Source organism: Myxocyprinus asiaticus, chromosome 19 (assembly GCF_019703515.2).
Source record: "Myxocyprinus asiaticus isolate MX2 ecotype Aquarium Trade chromosome 19, UBuf_Myxa_2, whole genome shotgun sequence".
NCBI lineage: Eukaryota > Metazoa > Chordata > Actinopteri > Cypriniformes > Catostomidae > Myxocyprinus > Myxocyprinus asiaticus.
In genome coordinates this window covers 1,684,405-1,699,614 of record NC_059362.1, presented here as the reverse complement: position 1 = coordinate 1,699,614, position 15,210 = coordinate 1,684,405, and the positions used below count along the sequence as shown (strand labels likewise).

The following is a 15,210-nucleotide window of genomic DNA, read 5'->3' as shown; positions in this document are numbered from 1 at the left end:
TTTCCAGGACATTTCATGTGCCCAACGTGTGTAATATTTAAGCAAAAACACACGGGAGGTCATGAAGTTGTGGTTATTGGATTGTTATTTTTTTTTATTCCGTATTCGACAGTTTACTTAAACTGTATAATCAAAATGGTGTCTAATCAAATGAATGAAAACTTTAATTAAATGAAAATATAATTAATACAATTTTTCAACATAACATTGCATTATTTTTTGTGCTTTTATAAAAAAATCTGAAACACTGGAGATTTGTTTATCAAATGAAGTGCAGCACAACAGAACATCACAGATGTGAGATATTGCTTTAATACATTATTATTATTATTATTATTGAACTAAAGTAAACCTTACTATACAGTAGTAGTAATATATTTTTGTCTTTTTTCTTCTCCACTTCACATGTCCATTTAAATCGAGCTTTTATTTTGCTGTTTATGGGTGTTTTTGATGGTAGATTTTCACCTCCGGATAAGCAGTTCGCTACATGGCCCAGTGTGATTATTAAACCCCAAAAGCTGTGATTTAATTAGATAAATATATAGTCTATTTGTGCTGCGCACTTCAGAGCACTCTGCACTCTATCTTCTACTACACCTTTTCAGTGTATTTGCGGCCAGCTTCACAGTCATTCTGAAGCACACAGTACATGCAGATTATACATTTATTCAATTTAATCACAGCCTTTTGTGGTTTAATAATCACACTAGAACATATTGCAATTTTAATTTAATTAATTGTGCATTTAAACATTCATTTTCATCCCAAATATGTCAAATTCTGTGACATTCCACGTTTTATAGCTAAGGCCATTTTTATGACTGGATTCGGTGTTTCCATCTGTTTTCCACATCACGGAAATCATAAGGTCTTACATGAGGTAACCACAGTATAAGTGGACTCCGATCGTTGAATTATAAAAAATGTATTTACATCCTGTGGTAAGCAGTAAAGGCCGCATCATCACGCTACCACCTTGAGGTGTGAAATTATTTTTTATAAAATCAGAGTGTAGAGCCGAGGAGGGCGGGGCCGGGCTGGAATGAGAAACACCCGGTCCCCAATCAGCCTGATGGGGCGCGCGAGGGATAAAGGCGGCCGGGGATGACAGTTCGAGAGAGAGAGAATTGCAGGCAGCTGTACTGTGTGGTTTTTGGTTGTGTGTTTAAGTTGTTTATTAAATTATTATTTATATTATTAAGCCGGTTCTCGCCGCCTCCTTTCCACTGAACCCCCTTACACTGGTGCCGAAACCCGGGAAGGAGGAGGGATTCCCGTCGCAGAGTCCTCGACACTGCCGTCCACCCAGGGGAGCGCCGCTGTCATCCGATGGGGGACGGAGTAGCCCGACCACCCGGACGCGGGGAACGGCCGCCATCCGCGAGGCGAGTGGGGACAGGACTCCCCGACCGCCTGGAGCGAGGGAGCCGTTGCCGGGGGCAGAGGAGTGCCCTGCCGTCCCCCGGGAATGCGGAGGGGTTGAGAAAAGACCGCCGTCCGCGGGGGGAGGAGCGGCTACAGTCCGCCTGAGAGGGTGGAGTAGTGATCGAGGACCACGCGACGGCGCATCAGAGAACCGGTGAGTTTCTTTTTCTCTCTCTCCTCTCTGTCGCTCTGTGTTGGCCTTTCCCTCACCATTTTGTTTTGGTTTTTTTCCCTCCTGTCTCCTCCCAGGTCGAGGAAGGCGGGTATGACCCGCCGGCAGTCGGGGCATAAGGCACGCCCCCCCGGAGAGGAAGGGTGGGGGATGTACGTCATGCCGGGGGCTCCCCGGCCTGAGGCAACGCCGGGAGGAGTGTAGAGCCGAGGAGGGCGGGGCCGGGCTGGAATGAGACACACCCGGTCCCCAATCAGCCTGATGGGGCGCGCGAGGGATAAAGGCGGCCGGGGACGACAGTTCGAGAGAGAGAGAGAATTGCAGGCAGCTGTACTGTGTGGTTTTTGGTTGTGTGTTTAAGTTGTTTATTAAATTATTATTTATATTATTAAGCCGGTTCTCGCCTCATCCTTTCCACTGAACCCCCTTACACTGGTGCCGAAACCCGGGAAGGAGGAGGGATTCCCGTCGCAGAGTCCTCGACACTGCCGTCCACCCAGGGGAGCGCCGCTGCCGTCCGACGGGGGACGGAGTAGCCCGACCACCCGGACGCGGGGAACGGCCGCCATCCACGAGGCGAGTGGGGACGGGACTCCCCGACCGCCTGGAGCGAGGGAGCCGCTGCTGGGGGCAGAGGAGTGCCCTGCCGTCCCCCGGGAACGAGGAGGGGTCGAGAGAAGACCGCCGACTGCGGGGGGAGGAGGGAAGCGATTCCCCGACCGCCTGGAGTGGTAGGGCCGCTGCCAGGGGCGGAGGAGTGTCTCCATGGGACGCCGGGAACGCAGAGGGGCGTTCTGTCCACTGGGGGGGGGGGGGGATGTACGTCATGCCGGGGGCTCCCCGGCCTGAGGCAACGCCGGGAGGAGTGTAGAGCCGAGGAGGGCGGGGCCGGGCTGGAATGAGACACACCCGGTCCCCAATGTGCTCGCACACGCTTTTTCAGTTCTGCCCACAAATTTTCTGTCGGATTGAGGTCAGGGCTTTGTGATGGCCACTCCAATACCTTGACTTTGTTGTCCTTAAGCCATTTTGCCACATATTTGGGGGTATGCTTGGGGTCATTGTCCATTTAGAAGACCCATTTGTGACCGAGCTGTAACTTCCTGGCTGATGTCTTGAGATGTGGCTTCAATATATCCACATAATTTTCCTTCCTCATTATGCCATCTATTTTGTGACGTGCACCAGTCCCTCCTGCAGCAAAGCACCCCCACAACATGATGCTGCCACCCCCATGCTGCACGGTTGGGATGGTGTTCTTCGGCTTGCAAGCCTCACCCTTTTTTCTCCAAACAAACGATGGTCATTATGGTCATTATGGTCAAACATTCAATTTTTGTTTCATCAGACCAGAGGACATTTCTCCAAAAGGTAAGATCTTTGTCCCATGTGCACTTGCAAACTGTAGTCTGGCTTTTTTATGGCAGTTTTGGAGCAGTGGCTTCTTCCTTGCTGAGCAGCCTTTCAGGTTATGTTGATATAGGACTCATTTTACTGTGGATATAGATACTCGTCTACCTGTTTCCTCCAACATCTTCACAAGGTCCTTTGCTGTTGTTCTGGGATTGATTTGTACTTTTCACACCAAACTACGTTCATCTCTAGGAGACAGAATGCATCTCCTTCCTGAGCGGTATAATGTCTGCGTGGTCCCATGATGTTTATACTTAAGTACTATTGTTTGTTCAGATGAACGTGGTACCTTCAAGCATTTGGAAATTGCTCCCAAGAATGAACCAGACTTGTGGAGGTCTTGGCTGTTTCCTTTTGATTTTCCCATGATGTCAAGCAAAGAGGCACAGAGTTTGAAGGTAGGCCTTAAAATATATCCACAGGTACACCTCTAATTCAGTACACCTCCTATCAGAAGCTAATTAGCTAATTGTCTGAAGGCTTGACATCATCTGGAATTTTCCAAGCTGCTTAAAGGCACAGTTAACTTAGTGTATGTAAACTTCTGACCCACTGGAATTGTGATATAGTCAATTAAAAGTGAAACAATCTGTCTGTAAACAATTGTTGGAAAAATTACTCGTGTCATGCACAAAGCAGATGTCCTAAACGACTTGCCAAAACTATAGTTTGCTAATATGAAATCTGTGGAGTGGTTTTAATGACTTTGTCATTTCTTTGACTTTATGTAAGTAAACTTCTGACTTCAACTGTACATGATTAAATCATGTAAATTCAATGCATTTGTTTTTTTCAGTGTAGGGCAGTAGCAATATCAACATTTTCAGTACCAATACCAGTAAAATTTTCAATACCAATTTCAATACCACAACAAAACAGATAACACACTACTAAACACACTCCTGTAGCCTATTTTAAAGTTAAATATAAATGTTAATGATAAATTAACACAATGTCGTGTTTCCTTCAAGTGTTTCTTAATTATGAAAACATTGCTTAAAGTTAAAATATTTACTCAGGTAAACAGTTATAATCATTTAGAACTAGGTATAAGGTAAACTAAAAACAGTAATAAAAAAGTGGATATAAATTAAAGGAATAGTTCACCCAAAAATGAAAATTAAATCATTGTTTACTCACCCCTGTGTTGTTAGAACCATATATGACTTTCTTTATTTTTCTTAATACAAAGGGAGAAATTGTGTAAAAATGTTGTGCTCAGTGATGTCATACAATGGTAGTTTATGGTGATCACCTCTTCAAGCTTCAAAAGAACACAAAAGTATAAATCAGAAGTCTAATAAATTATTCCATGAGACTCATGATTGTTATGAAAGCATACGATAAGATTTGGTGAGAAACAAACTGAAAACTAATGTATTATTTAGTGAAACTGTTCACTGAGCATTGATCTCCTGTGCACGTTCATGATAGGGCACGAGAGCAACAGTTCACGCAGCCCCCTCGCGACATTGGAGCGTTCAAGTGAAAACTTGTTTTGTTTATCTAAAAACAGATACTCCACAGTGATAGTGACAATAGAACACAACACAGCTGCACACAAAACAGAGAACAGAACTTACTAAACTTATCTGAAGAGTTTGTAGTCGAAGAATTGATGCATTTCTATGCCCAGCCTTATTTTTGGACCAGTGCCAGTTCACAATGGACGGATGCCGAATATAGAAAACAAGTGATCGATAGAATGTGCTGTCGCTCGTCACTGCTGGTTAGGACAAAAACTCTGATTATCATAGAAAATATACCATTTATCACGTGTCGTTTGCCATCAGGTTAGGACACAGTGTGACTGTGGCTGCCTGTATCCTCCTCTGTGTCTGATTTCCAAGTACTCCATTCCAAACAATAAGGCTGGGCATAGAAATGCATCAATTCTTCGACTACAAACTCTTCAGACATGTTTAGTAAGTCTTCTGTTTTGTGTGCAGCTGTGTTGTGTTCTGTTGTCACTATCGTTGTAGAGGACCTGTTTTTAGATAAACAAAACGAGTTTTCCTTTGAACACCCCAGTGACACGAGGGGGCTGCGTGAACTGTTGCTCTCATGCCCTATCATGAACGCACACAGAAAATCAATGAACATTTTCACTAAATAATACATTAGATTTCAGTTTGTTTCTCACCAAACCTTATTGTATGCTTTCATAACAATCATGAGTTTCATAGAATCATATATTAAGACTTCTGAATTATAATTTTGTGTACTTTTGAAGCTTGAAGTGGTGGTCACCATAAACTGTCACTGTATGACATCAATGAGCACAAAATGTTTTCACAATTTCTTTCTTTGTGTTAAGAAAAGACTTAAGATAGTCATATAGGGTTATAACAACAAAGAGGAGAGTAAACAGTGACTGAATTTTCATTTTCGGGTGAACTATTCCTTTAATAACATTAAGTGCTATTTCTTTTCAATATTGTTGTTTGATTAATATTAACAACATAACAGAAAGCTGTGTTTAAATTAATACCGCATCTGACAGCCATTCTGAACATGAAGCCCATCTGAATGTTCATGCACTGAGCCGCATAACCATATTTACCGTGAGGTGGTACAAACAGAGTTGGTACTTGGTACTTCCGGTACTGCAGAAACACTGATAATGTTAAATATTTTTTTATTTTTAGTATGGACTTCTGTCATCCCTAGTCCAAAGAATGCTTGAGAGAATGGTGTTGGTTGGTTTTAAGGTGTATTTAAAGCAAGAGTGAAACTAAAATGTGAGGCAAATCGCAAAGCAAAACTATTAACATCGAGAGCAAAACGGATATTCAGTGGGCTGAACAAAAACAAAATTTCCTTTTTTACATGGCTTACAAGAAGAACGCTGCAGTAGAAAAGAGGAAAGACAAGCACTACTCAAAATTTGGAAAACAACTACAGAACAAAAAAAGGACGAAGGTTAAACAAGAAAAAAATGCACTGAGAGCTAATATTCTCTCTGTGAACAAGTGTTTAGGTACCAGTGAAACATGTGATAATGGACAACTTTCTCAAAGGCTGTGACGGTGCCGTGACGTCTGAAATGTATCGTATGTGCTGTAAGTGACATACCTGTGACGTGTGTGGCTCGAGCGAGCGTGAGGATGAGTGCTCTGTTCAGCTCTTCTGACTCAGCAGAAAGCACTGTTTTAGGATCACTAAGGAACCGCGTAAACTGCGGCTGAACTTCTGAACTCCCCAACGCCGTGATCAATCGTAGAGCAGTACTCTCAACACTGCACACACAAACACACAGAGCATCTTAACCCATAACCATGAACATTTTTACAGGGTGATGTGTGTCATCTTAAGGGATGTTAAAATTAGTTCTATGTCTAACCAGAGATGGAGTTGGTTCTGATTGGTCTGTGGAACCGCAGCGAGCGAGTGCAGGTGTGACAGGAGCTGCACACGATAATGAGGCTGAATGTGGTGCATCCGATAACTGAACATCTCCAGCAGCGTATGCAGAATTCCCCACGCATGAGACTTGAACACGTTCGGTAGCAGCTGGCCTGGTGGAGAAACACATACGGTCATGTTCAAGGACACAAGAACAGAAAATCTATAATGTATTCTTCAGGCAACTCATGACTATGACCTGTGTGACACAGACAGTGACTAATGTGCCATCAGAGACGTGCCTATAATGTGTGTTTCAGACTTACTGATGAAGCCCTTGATGCCCAGGGACTCGATCTCCATGTAGACTAGCAGTCTGCTGTAGGTCTCCACGAGGGCAGGCGCCAGGGCAAGACTAGACTTCGCGTGTGCCAGTTTAATGACTCGAGTTGCAATGCTGTGGATCAAGCTGACAGGAAGAACAGAAGCTCATCTGAGTTCAATTTGGAAAATGCTTGAATGAGTAGAACTGAACTGAACGGCTAGAGGCACACTCGACGAATAGGGTATTTTAACTAAGAAGATGGCGCCGCAGATGGCCGCCTCGGTGTGGAGCTCTCCAATTCTTTTGTTGTTTTTGTTTGTTTATCTTGTGTTTAGTAATTTTTTTCCAATCAGTTTCACCAGGGACGAACTGCTGAACATTCGGCAGCATATACCAGACAATCTTTTCCCAGTTTTGGACTATTCGGACGTTTTGCTGGAGATTTTAGTCAGAGGCGCAGCTTTGTTTTTTAAGCGCGCTATGAGACGCAGGAGAGGGAAGCGAGCTGGCATGCTGGTCAAGCTTCGTTAGCACGGCTTTCAAACAGCGCTGCCGAGTATTCATCTAGTGAATCTCCACTCTCTCCCTAATAAAACGGATGAACTACATTTCCTCACCCAAACAAACAAGGACTTTTCAAACTCTGCTGCCTTGTGCTTCACAGAAACCTGGCTGAGTGAAGCCATTCCGGACAGTGCATTACATCAGCAGGGACATATGCAAGGGTACTTTTTGTGGACTTCAGTTCGGCTTTCAACACCATCATCCCAGCTATACTCCAGAATAAATTACACCAACTCTCTGTTCCCACGTCATTCTGTCAGTGGATCACGCTTTCTGGCGGACAGGCAGCAGTTAGTGAGACTGGGGAAATTCATTTCCAGCACATATACAATCAGCACTGGTGCCCCCCCAGAGATATTATATTATTTAGCATATCCTACCTATTCTGCATTTCACTCCCTTGCACTGTATATAACAGATTTGTATTTGTACATACGGCATGTATATTTGTCTTATTATGTATTTCTATATATACTTATATTTCTATTAGCTTTTTTTTAAAATTATTATTATTATCTCTGTATTGTTGTATTGTTTGTGCACTGGAAGCTTGTCACCAAGAAAAATTCCTTGTATATGGAAGCATACTTGGCAATAAAGCTCATTCTGATTCTGATTCTTTAGTACACTTTGTGTCCCATGGCATGAAAACGATAAGATATTGGAGATAACCTTTTTTCGAACACAGGCCTCAATTATTAAATAACCATCTGATCGCAATAACCACGATTATGTACTTTAAATTCCAATTGTATTTTACTATCCAAATAAGTGATTTTAATCAACTATAGAAACATCCTGAATGGCGAGTTGTGTCTAATGTTCTGGTGTTATTCCATTATGTGAGCACTCCAGATAAACTCTGACTGTCTCACTGAGCCGCACCGCAGACTGCACTCATATCAGCTCCTGAAGAGGGGGTGAAGATTAACCACTTCTGAAGCACTGTGATGCGCGCCGCTTGTGGAGGTTCACGCCAAAATATAAGCGAGTGATAGTGATTTTGATAGTGAATGTAAAGCACTCTGGTTTCACTTTAATTAACATCAGCATAATTAAAAATGTTCCTGGTCAGAGCAGGTTCATACACGCAGTGTTAATGACATGCATTGACACAGAGGAGATGCATGCTTTATTTCTGTGGATATGACAGAATGAAGAAACACAGAATCTCAAAGGTCTCGTGGGTTTAATTGAAAACCTTCAAATAACATGTGAAAGTGAAGATTTTAGGACAGAAATATTTTACTATTGCATTATAATACAATGCAATTTCAATATAATATAAAGGCTGTCAATCGATTAAAAATTTTAAACAAATTAATTACATGGTGTGCCGATTAATCCAATTAATCGCTTATAAAAATATTTGCTGAGAAATCCCTTCGACTAACAATAATTCAATATATATTGATGAAATAGTTATATTTAAAAAATTACAAATAATATATATTTTAAATATTCAGATAATTAAAATGCATAACATTATTAAGTTTAGAATTTGACAGTTAAGAATTGATAAGACAGTCCAAAAAGTGGCTTTAGAATGCAATATAATGTTTATTTCCATATTATTGACCTACAGTTCACAGCAATCCGTTTTGCAATTCAATTTGTCAATCAGACCAAAATGTATTATGATTTAAGGACACGTCAGTGTACACATGCGTCAGACGGATACTTTTGGAGTGTAAACAAACCCTAAACATACCATTTTTAGGTCGCTGTGTAAAGTTAAACGTAGTTTAATACTTAGAAAAACATGTCTCGAGATCCCCAAGTTTGGATTTGCATCCATTAAGCTGTGTTTTGAAAGCAAGAACGTGTTCTGTTGTGCTGTCAGCTGAATGGTTGGTTTGTTCTCTGTATTAGTGATGGGTCGTTCATTTTGAAAGAATCTTTTATGTGACTCAGAAGAACAAGTAGTCTCAAAGAGTGATTCATTCATTTTATGTTGGCCGCGTATGCGCATTGCACAACCTCCGTTTGTTTGTTACGTAAAAACCGCATAGGCGCTGTACAGGAAACAGAAATTATTAGTTCACCTTTCAACTCTTTTGCTCCGAGTCGTTCGTTCGTCCCGTGACAGCCGTATCCGTCCACTTAATATCATCAAAAACGTTGTTCCAATAAGAGATAATGGATGGAAATGAGGTAACAAGGTTCAAAATTAAAGACCTGATTTTGTAATTGGATTTTTGTACAGAGAAACAGATAGAACCAACCACAGTGGATTCAGGGCTGTGGGTACAAACAGAAATCATTGTGCCACTATTATTGTTTCTGAAGAGCATACAGATTTCCAAAGAGATGGCCTTGAAAACAAGATTCAGTTTTTTCCTAGATACTGGAAATTGGTATCTCGAAATAAAATCAGAGTAGTTGAATAAATTACCGTAATCTTCAAACAGCTGGTTCACTAACATCACTCTATTACTGAACCAGTTTTCAAGAAACAAGGATTTCCTCTTATGTAGAATATTACAATTATTCCAAATAAAAGAATTGTGCGGCAAGAAATTATGCTCGTAAATAAGTCCCCAAGCCAAAAGCATTTGCTGATGATAACTGGAGAGTTTAATAGGAAGTTTACTAATAGAATAATTGCACAGTAAAAGAAAATATATACCTCCTAATTGAGAGAAGACATCATGGGATTACACTCCAAATAGAAGATTGATTGTAGAGGAAGTCTTTAAGCCAACTGATTTTTAGGGTATTATTAAGGGAGTCAAAATCAATAAAATTTAAGCCTTGTGTTAAACTGATTTTCTAATATAGTGAGTTTTATTTTTCCATAAATATTTAAGCAACATTACATCAATCAACTTGCAAGTAGACTTATCCGCAAATAAGGACTGAGCAGCATAGGACAACCTGGAGATACCTTTTGCTTTAGTAAGCAGAGTTCTGCCTTTAAGGGATAAATCTCTTAATAACCAAAGTTATGTTTTCTCGACAATTGGGTTAAAATTCACCTGACATCTTAATTTAGTATCTTTTGTTATTTGGATTCCTAAATACATGACGCTCTCTTTAACAGGAATATTACAGAGAGAGGATGTAGCACATTTTTTAATCGGGAGTAACTCACATTTATTAATATTAAGCACAAGGCCAGAAGCATTTGAAAAAGATAGAAGGAAGGTTAAAGCAATTGTGATCTGAGAGGCATCTCTTAGAAACAACGCTGTATCATCTGCCAGTTGGCTAATAATTAATTCCGTACCATCTATGGAAATTCCCTTCACAGGACTCTCTTTAATATGTAGATTTAAAAATTGTGTAGCTATTAGAAAAAGGTATGGGGAGATGGGGCAACCTTGTCTTACACCACGCTTTAAAGAAAATCTAGGAGAAGTGCCATTACTGAGTCGGATAGAGCTATTCCCACTACAATAAAGCATTTTAACACATCTACAAAAAAATCTATTTACCAAAACCAATTCTGTACAGAGCCTTTAACATAAATTCATGTTATAAACAATCAAATGCTTTGTAAAAGTCAAGAAAGAGGATAAAACTATCAGTGGAAATAAGATCTGAATAATCTAACATATCTGAAATCAAGCATATATTATTAGAAATATGTCTCTGATGGATAAAACCTGATTGACACTCATCTATTATATTATTTAGAGTAAATTTTAGCCTCTTTGCTAAGACTAGGGCAATAATTTTATAATCAGTGTTCAATAAGGAAAATGGACACTAGTTTTCTATTAAAAGGGGATCTTTATTGGGCTTGGGAATTAATGTTATTATCCTCTGACATAGAGGAAGTGTTGTTTTCTCAATACTCCCTAGAAACATTTTATGTAAAAAAAAAAAAGGTGCCAATCTTTGATGAAATGCTTTATAAAACTCTGCAGATAGCCCATAAGTACCTGGGGATTTGTTAATTTTTAGATTATTTATTGAGTCAACAATTTCTTAAAAACTAATAGGTGCATCACATAGGCTACAATCTTCTTTATTAATTTGTTTTATGTGAGATAATGAATCAAACAATTCTGTGGCAGATTGCTGGCAGAATTTAGAAGAATATAAATCATTATAAAAATTTAGCACAAAAGTCCGCAATTTTTAAAGTCATCAGTTACATTCCCATCAATACACAGCTGCTGAATAGAATTTGTAACTCGTTGCCTCTCCAACCTAAAGAAATAGGCGATTAGTTCACCTCTCCAGTCATCTGGTCCAAGTCGTTCGTTCTTTTTTCACGTGACAGCCGTATACGCTATGCATTGCTCGCACAGCAAACAGAAATGATTAGTTCACCTCTCATGTCATCTGGTCCGAGTCGTTCGTTCTTTTGTCACGTGACAGCCGTATATGCTATGCATTTTTCGCACAGGAAACAGAAATTAGTTCACCTCTCCAGTCATCTGGTCCAAGTCGTTCGTTCTTTTGTCACGTGACAGCCGTATACGCTATGCATTGCTCGCACAGCAAACAGAAATGATTAGTTCACCTCTCATGTCATCTGGTCCGAGTCGTTCGTTCTTTTGTCACGTGACAGCCGTATATGCTATGCATTTTTCGCACAGGAAACAGAAATGATTAGTTCACCTCTCAAGTCATCTGGTCCAAGTCGTTCATTCTTTTGTCACGTGACAAATATTTTTAATGCATTATTTTTTTTATAATTAAATCACACTGAATTAGCGTGTTAAATCGACAGCCCTAAATATAATACAATAGCTATGCAGGCTGGCTGGGTTCCAAAAACAACAGTGTAAATGTAAAAATTACCAAACTAAAGTTGACCAAAAAGAGAGACATATTTTAATTTTTAGATTCCAAGTTAAATATAAATAAATGACTTCTTAAAGCTCCACTATGTAAGATTTTTTTGGTTACAATTAACAAAAGTTCATTATTGAGTGAGTACATCAAAAATCCATGTTCAAAACCATGTACTTGTCTTACCCCACTACAGTAAGCCTACAATATTGATTTTTATTTTGAGGGAATTTGAGCCAGCGAGCCGGATTTGGTGCTAAATCGTAGGCATATGTCATTTGTCCATGTGTGTTTACATCATATCCTTAAGCTGAGAATCAAGGTCCGACTGTGTGTCGAGAAGCGGGAAGCGAGTGTGACAACTGTTCAGTCAGTCCAGTCGCAGTTTCAGGAGTCAGGACAGCAGCAGAGTGAAATCACTCTTCTAATGGATTTAACTGTTTTTTACTGTTTGGTGAAGTTGTTTACCTGCTATACTGCATGGATATGTTTTCTAGTAGGGTTGTTGAAGGTTATATTGTTTGTCACGCTTTAATGAATCAAACATTACTCATGTGTACCGATCGCGATGTGTTGTTATTATTTTCAGTGATGTTACTGTTACAATTTTACTAGTATTCATGACTTCTGAGTATTTTATAACATTGCTTCAGTTTCGAGAACTCTAAATTGTGTGACTCTAAATGTTTGTGCCGCGGTTTTCTTAGTCTATTTTTTTTCTTTCTTTTTTAGCTCAGTCACAGAAATGCACAAGTTTTTGTCATTTTTCTGTCCTTTTCTGTTCCTGGTTTATACTTTGAAAGAAGCTGAACTTTTTTCTCCTGGACGAACTAAAGCACACTAGGCGAACAAAGCTGCCGTTTATACTACACTCGACATAGTTTTAAAATTAGTTTGTTTAGGGTGATGTCACGGTGTTTAACGTACTGTTCCAGCCACAAGTAATGCCAATAATGCAGGTTTTTCTCTCCGTGGACCACGGAGCGCTGTGCCGCTTCGTTGCTTTATTAAAATTGTCACGGCCCCTTTCACTTTTAAAAATGCAAATCTCTCTCTACTCATTTGTCGTGGCTGTGCTGTCTTTTTAGAGTTTGTGTTGCAAATCATGTTAAAAAGTATACTTCCACACAATCTCTGAGAGACGGGCTTCAAAGTTATCCATTTTAATGACAGTAACCTAGGTAACAACTCCTCAGCTGGTACGAGCGATTTTAAATAAAAAGCGTCACGTCCAAACCCCACCCACGAATAGTTTTAACCAATCATCAGCGCTGTTCAACCAGCCGAGTTCTATTGGGTCAAGAATTTCAGAGATGCCCGCGAACAGGAGAAATCACACCAAACAAACACCTTGGCAGAACAGACACGCCGCTGCATTTCATCATCATCTGTAGGCAAACTAAGCGTAGTCTGTTCGCCCAGTAAGTATAAATTAGCCTTAAGTCAATAAAGTATTTTTGGAGCAATAAATCCATGTACAGACACTTGCCCTTTTATCCATTTAGCAGATAGCCTGTCCAAACAGATCTAAAAGCCACTATAGGTACAAGGTAATTCCCCATGAATTTATGCTTCTCAAGCTGTCTATAATGTATCGATTTCATAGCAAAGTAATGTTTATTAATTTGTTTAGCGTGTAACCATCTCTCTGTTGTAACTTTACTTCCAAATAAACTATTACAAATGTATTATTGTAATTGTTATATTGCATATTTCTGCGTCTTTTAATGATCAGTGAAGTATTTCATCATTATTAAATCCTCGTTTTGTGTTTTTATTTTACAGTCTTTTATTGTTTGCAGTGCATAGACCTACTATTGTAGTATTACAATTCACTTGCATTGTCCACTGAGGCTGTAGATTGTAATATCAAAACTGAGTCTATATATATATATATATATATATAATAATGTTATTTATCATCTTCAAAGTAAGTAATATATATATAGTTTATAAATTAAGTGAATAACATATGAACATGAAAAAAGCTTGTCATGACTCTGTTCTGCAGGTAATCTTCGAGTAATCTTCAGACCATGAGATTCTTCCGCCAGAAGAGCAGTGCCTAATCACAACTGATGTAAAGTAACTTGCAGTTTTATGTTTCAACTGCTAGAGGGCCAAAAGTTATATAATGCAGCTTTAAGGTGTTTTTGAAAATGGCTTCTAAACAGAGGACTTCAAAACACAGTTTGCCGTGATGTGTGTGGGCAGGTGAAACATTTTGGAATATGGAGACATCATGAACACAATTTGCGCATAGCAATGGTTGTTTCTATTTCACAGCGAACGCTGGTTTGTTTTGTTGTGGTAAACTGTCATAGGTTTGATGACATGCTTGCAAGTCAACTTACAATTGCTTGATCATGACATCGCTATACGGATGTGTAGACATACTGCATACTGCATCTATTTAATAAGTAAAATACTCCGGTGGGGAAAAAACCTCTTCAAAACACATGCCAATAATATTCTTTTGTGGTTCTTGACATAAAAGCTTTATGGCACAATATTGCCAACATCTGGCCAATCAAGTGTTTTAACACCTTTCTGCGATGTCGTATAGACAGAGGGATTTCTCAAAATGCGGGTTTGTGTGTCCAGGATTTAAAAAAATGTTTGTTCAGAAGTATCCGTGTCTGTAGGACCGTTTAAGCATTGAGACATCTTTAGGCTGACACCTGCATTTTTCACACCCAAATCTGAAAGCTCACCTCACACCTCCTCTACACCGGATGTGAGCATTGCTTCAAATGCAAATGGATACCATTATAATCAATGAAGCCGTCTACACTAGAAGCACCCATTGTAGCACGTAGTGTCATGTAGTGCCCACTGCAGAGCTACTCTAGCCTCTTTATTAAGCCCACTGTCTGAAATAAAATGATTTTGCTTACCAATAGCATATGTTTGAATCTTTCTGCAATGAATATTGATTGTTACATATTCTGACTGCCACATTAAAGGAATATTCCAGGAATATTCAATACAAATTCAGCTCAGTCGACAGCATTTGTTGACATAATGTACACTGACATACAAAGTGCCCAACATCAAACATCAATATATTTTGTCCCCACTCATATTTAGATGTTCAGCCATCTTTGTTGTGTGTTGTGGAAGTGAGCTTGAGATGTTGGAGGAACCGATATTTCGAAAAAGCAAGTATCGGCACCGATTAATCTGCAAAACCGATATATCGGTCTACCTCTAGATA

At 39.7% G+C, this 15,210-nt stretch overlaps 1 protein-coding gene across 2 annotated transcripts in view; it reads right to left on the bottom strand.

Annotated features, from left to right (window-relative positions):
• The window catches only part of med23 (mediator complex subunit 23), a 104,706-nt gene that overhangs the window by 59,629 nt on the left and 29,867 nt on the right, over window positions 1–15,210 (bottom strand). For both annotated transcript variants that reach the window (XM_051644807.1, XM_051644808.1), the window contains 3 exons: window positions 6,685–6,827; window positions 6,357–6,531; window positions 6,089–6,252 (listed from right to left, as the gene is read on the bottom strand). In XM_051644807.1, the coding sequence (XP_051500767.1) occupies window positions 6,089–6,252; window positions 6,357–6,531; window positions 6,685–6,827 (482 nt within the window). The remainder of the gene's footprint in view (window positions 1–6,088; window positions 6,253–6,356; window positions 6,532–6,684; window positions 6,828–15,210) is intronic.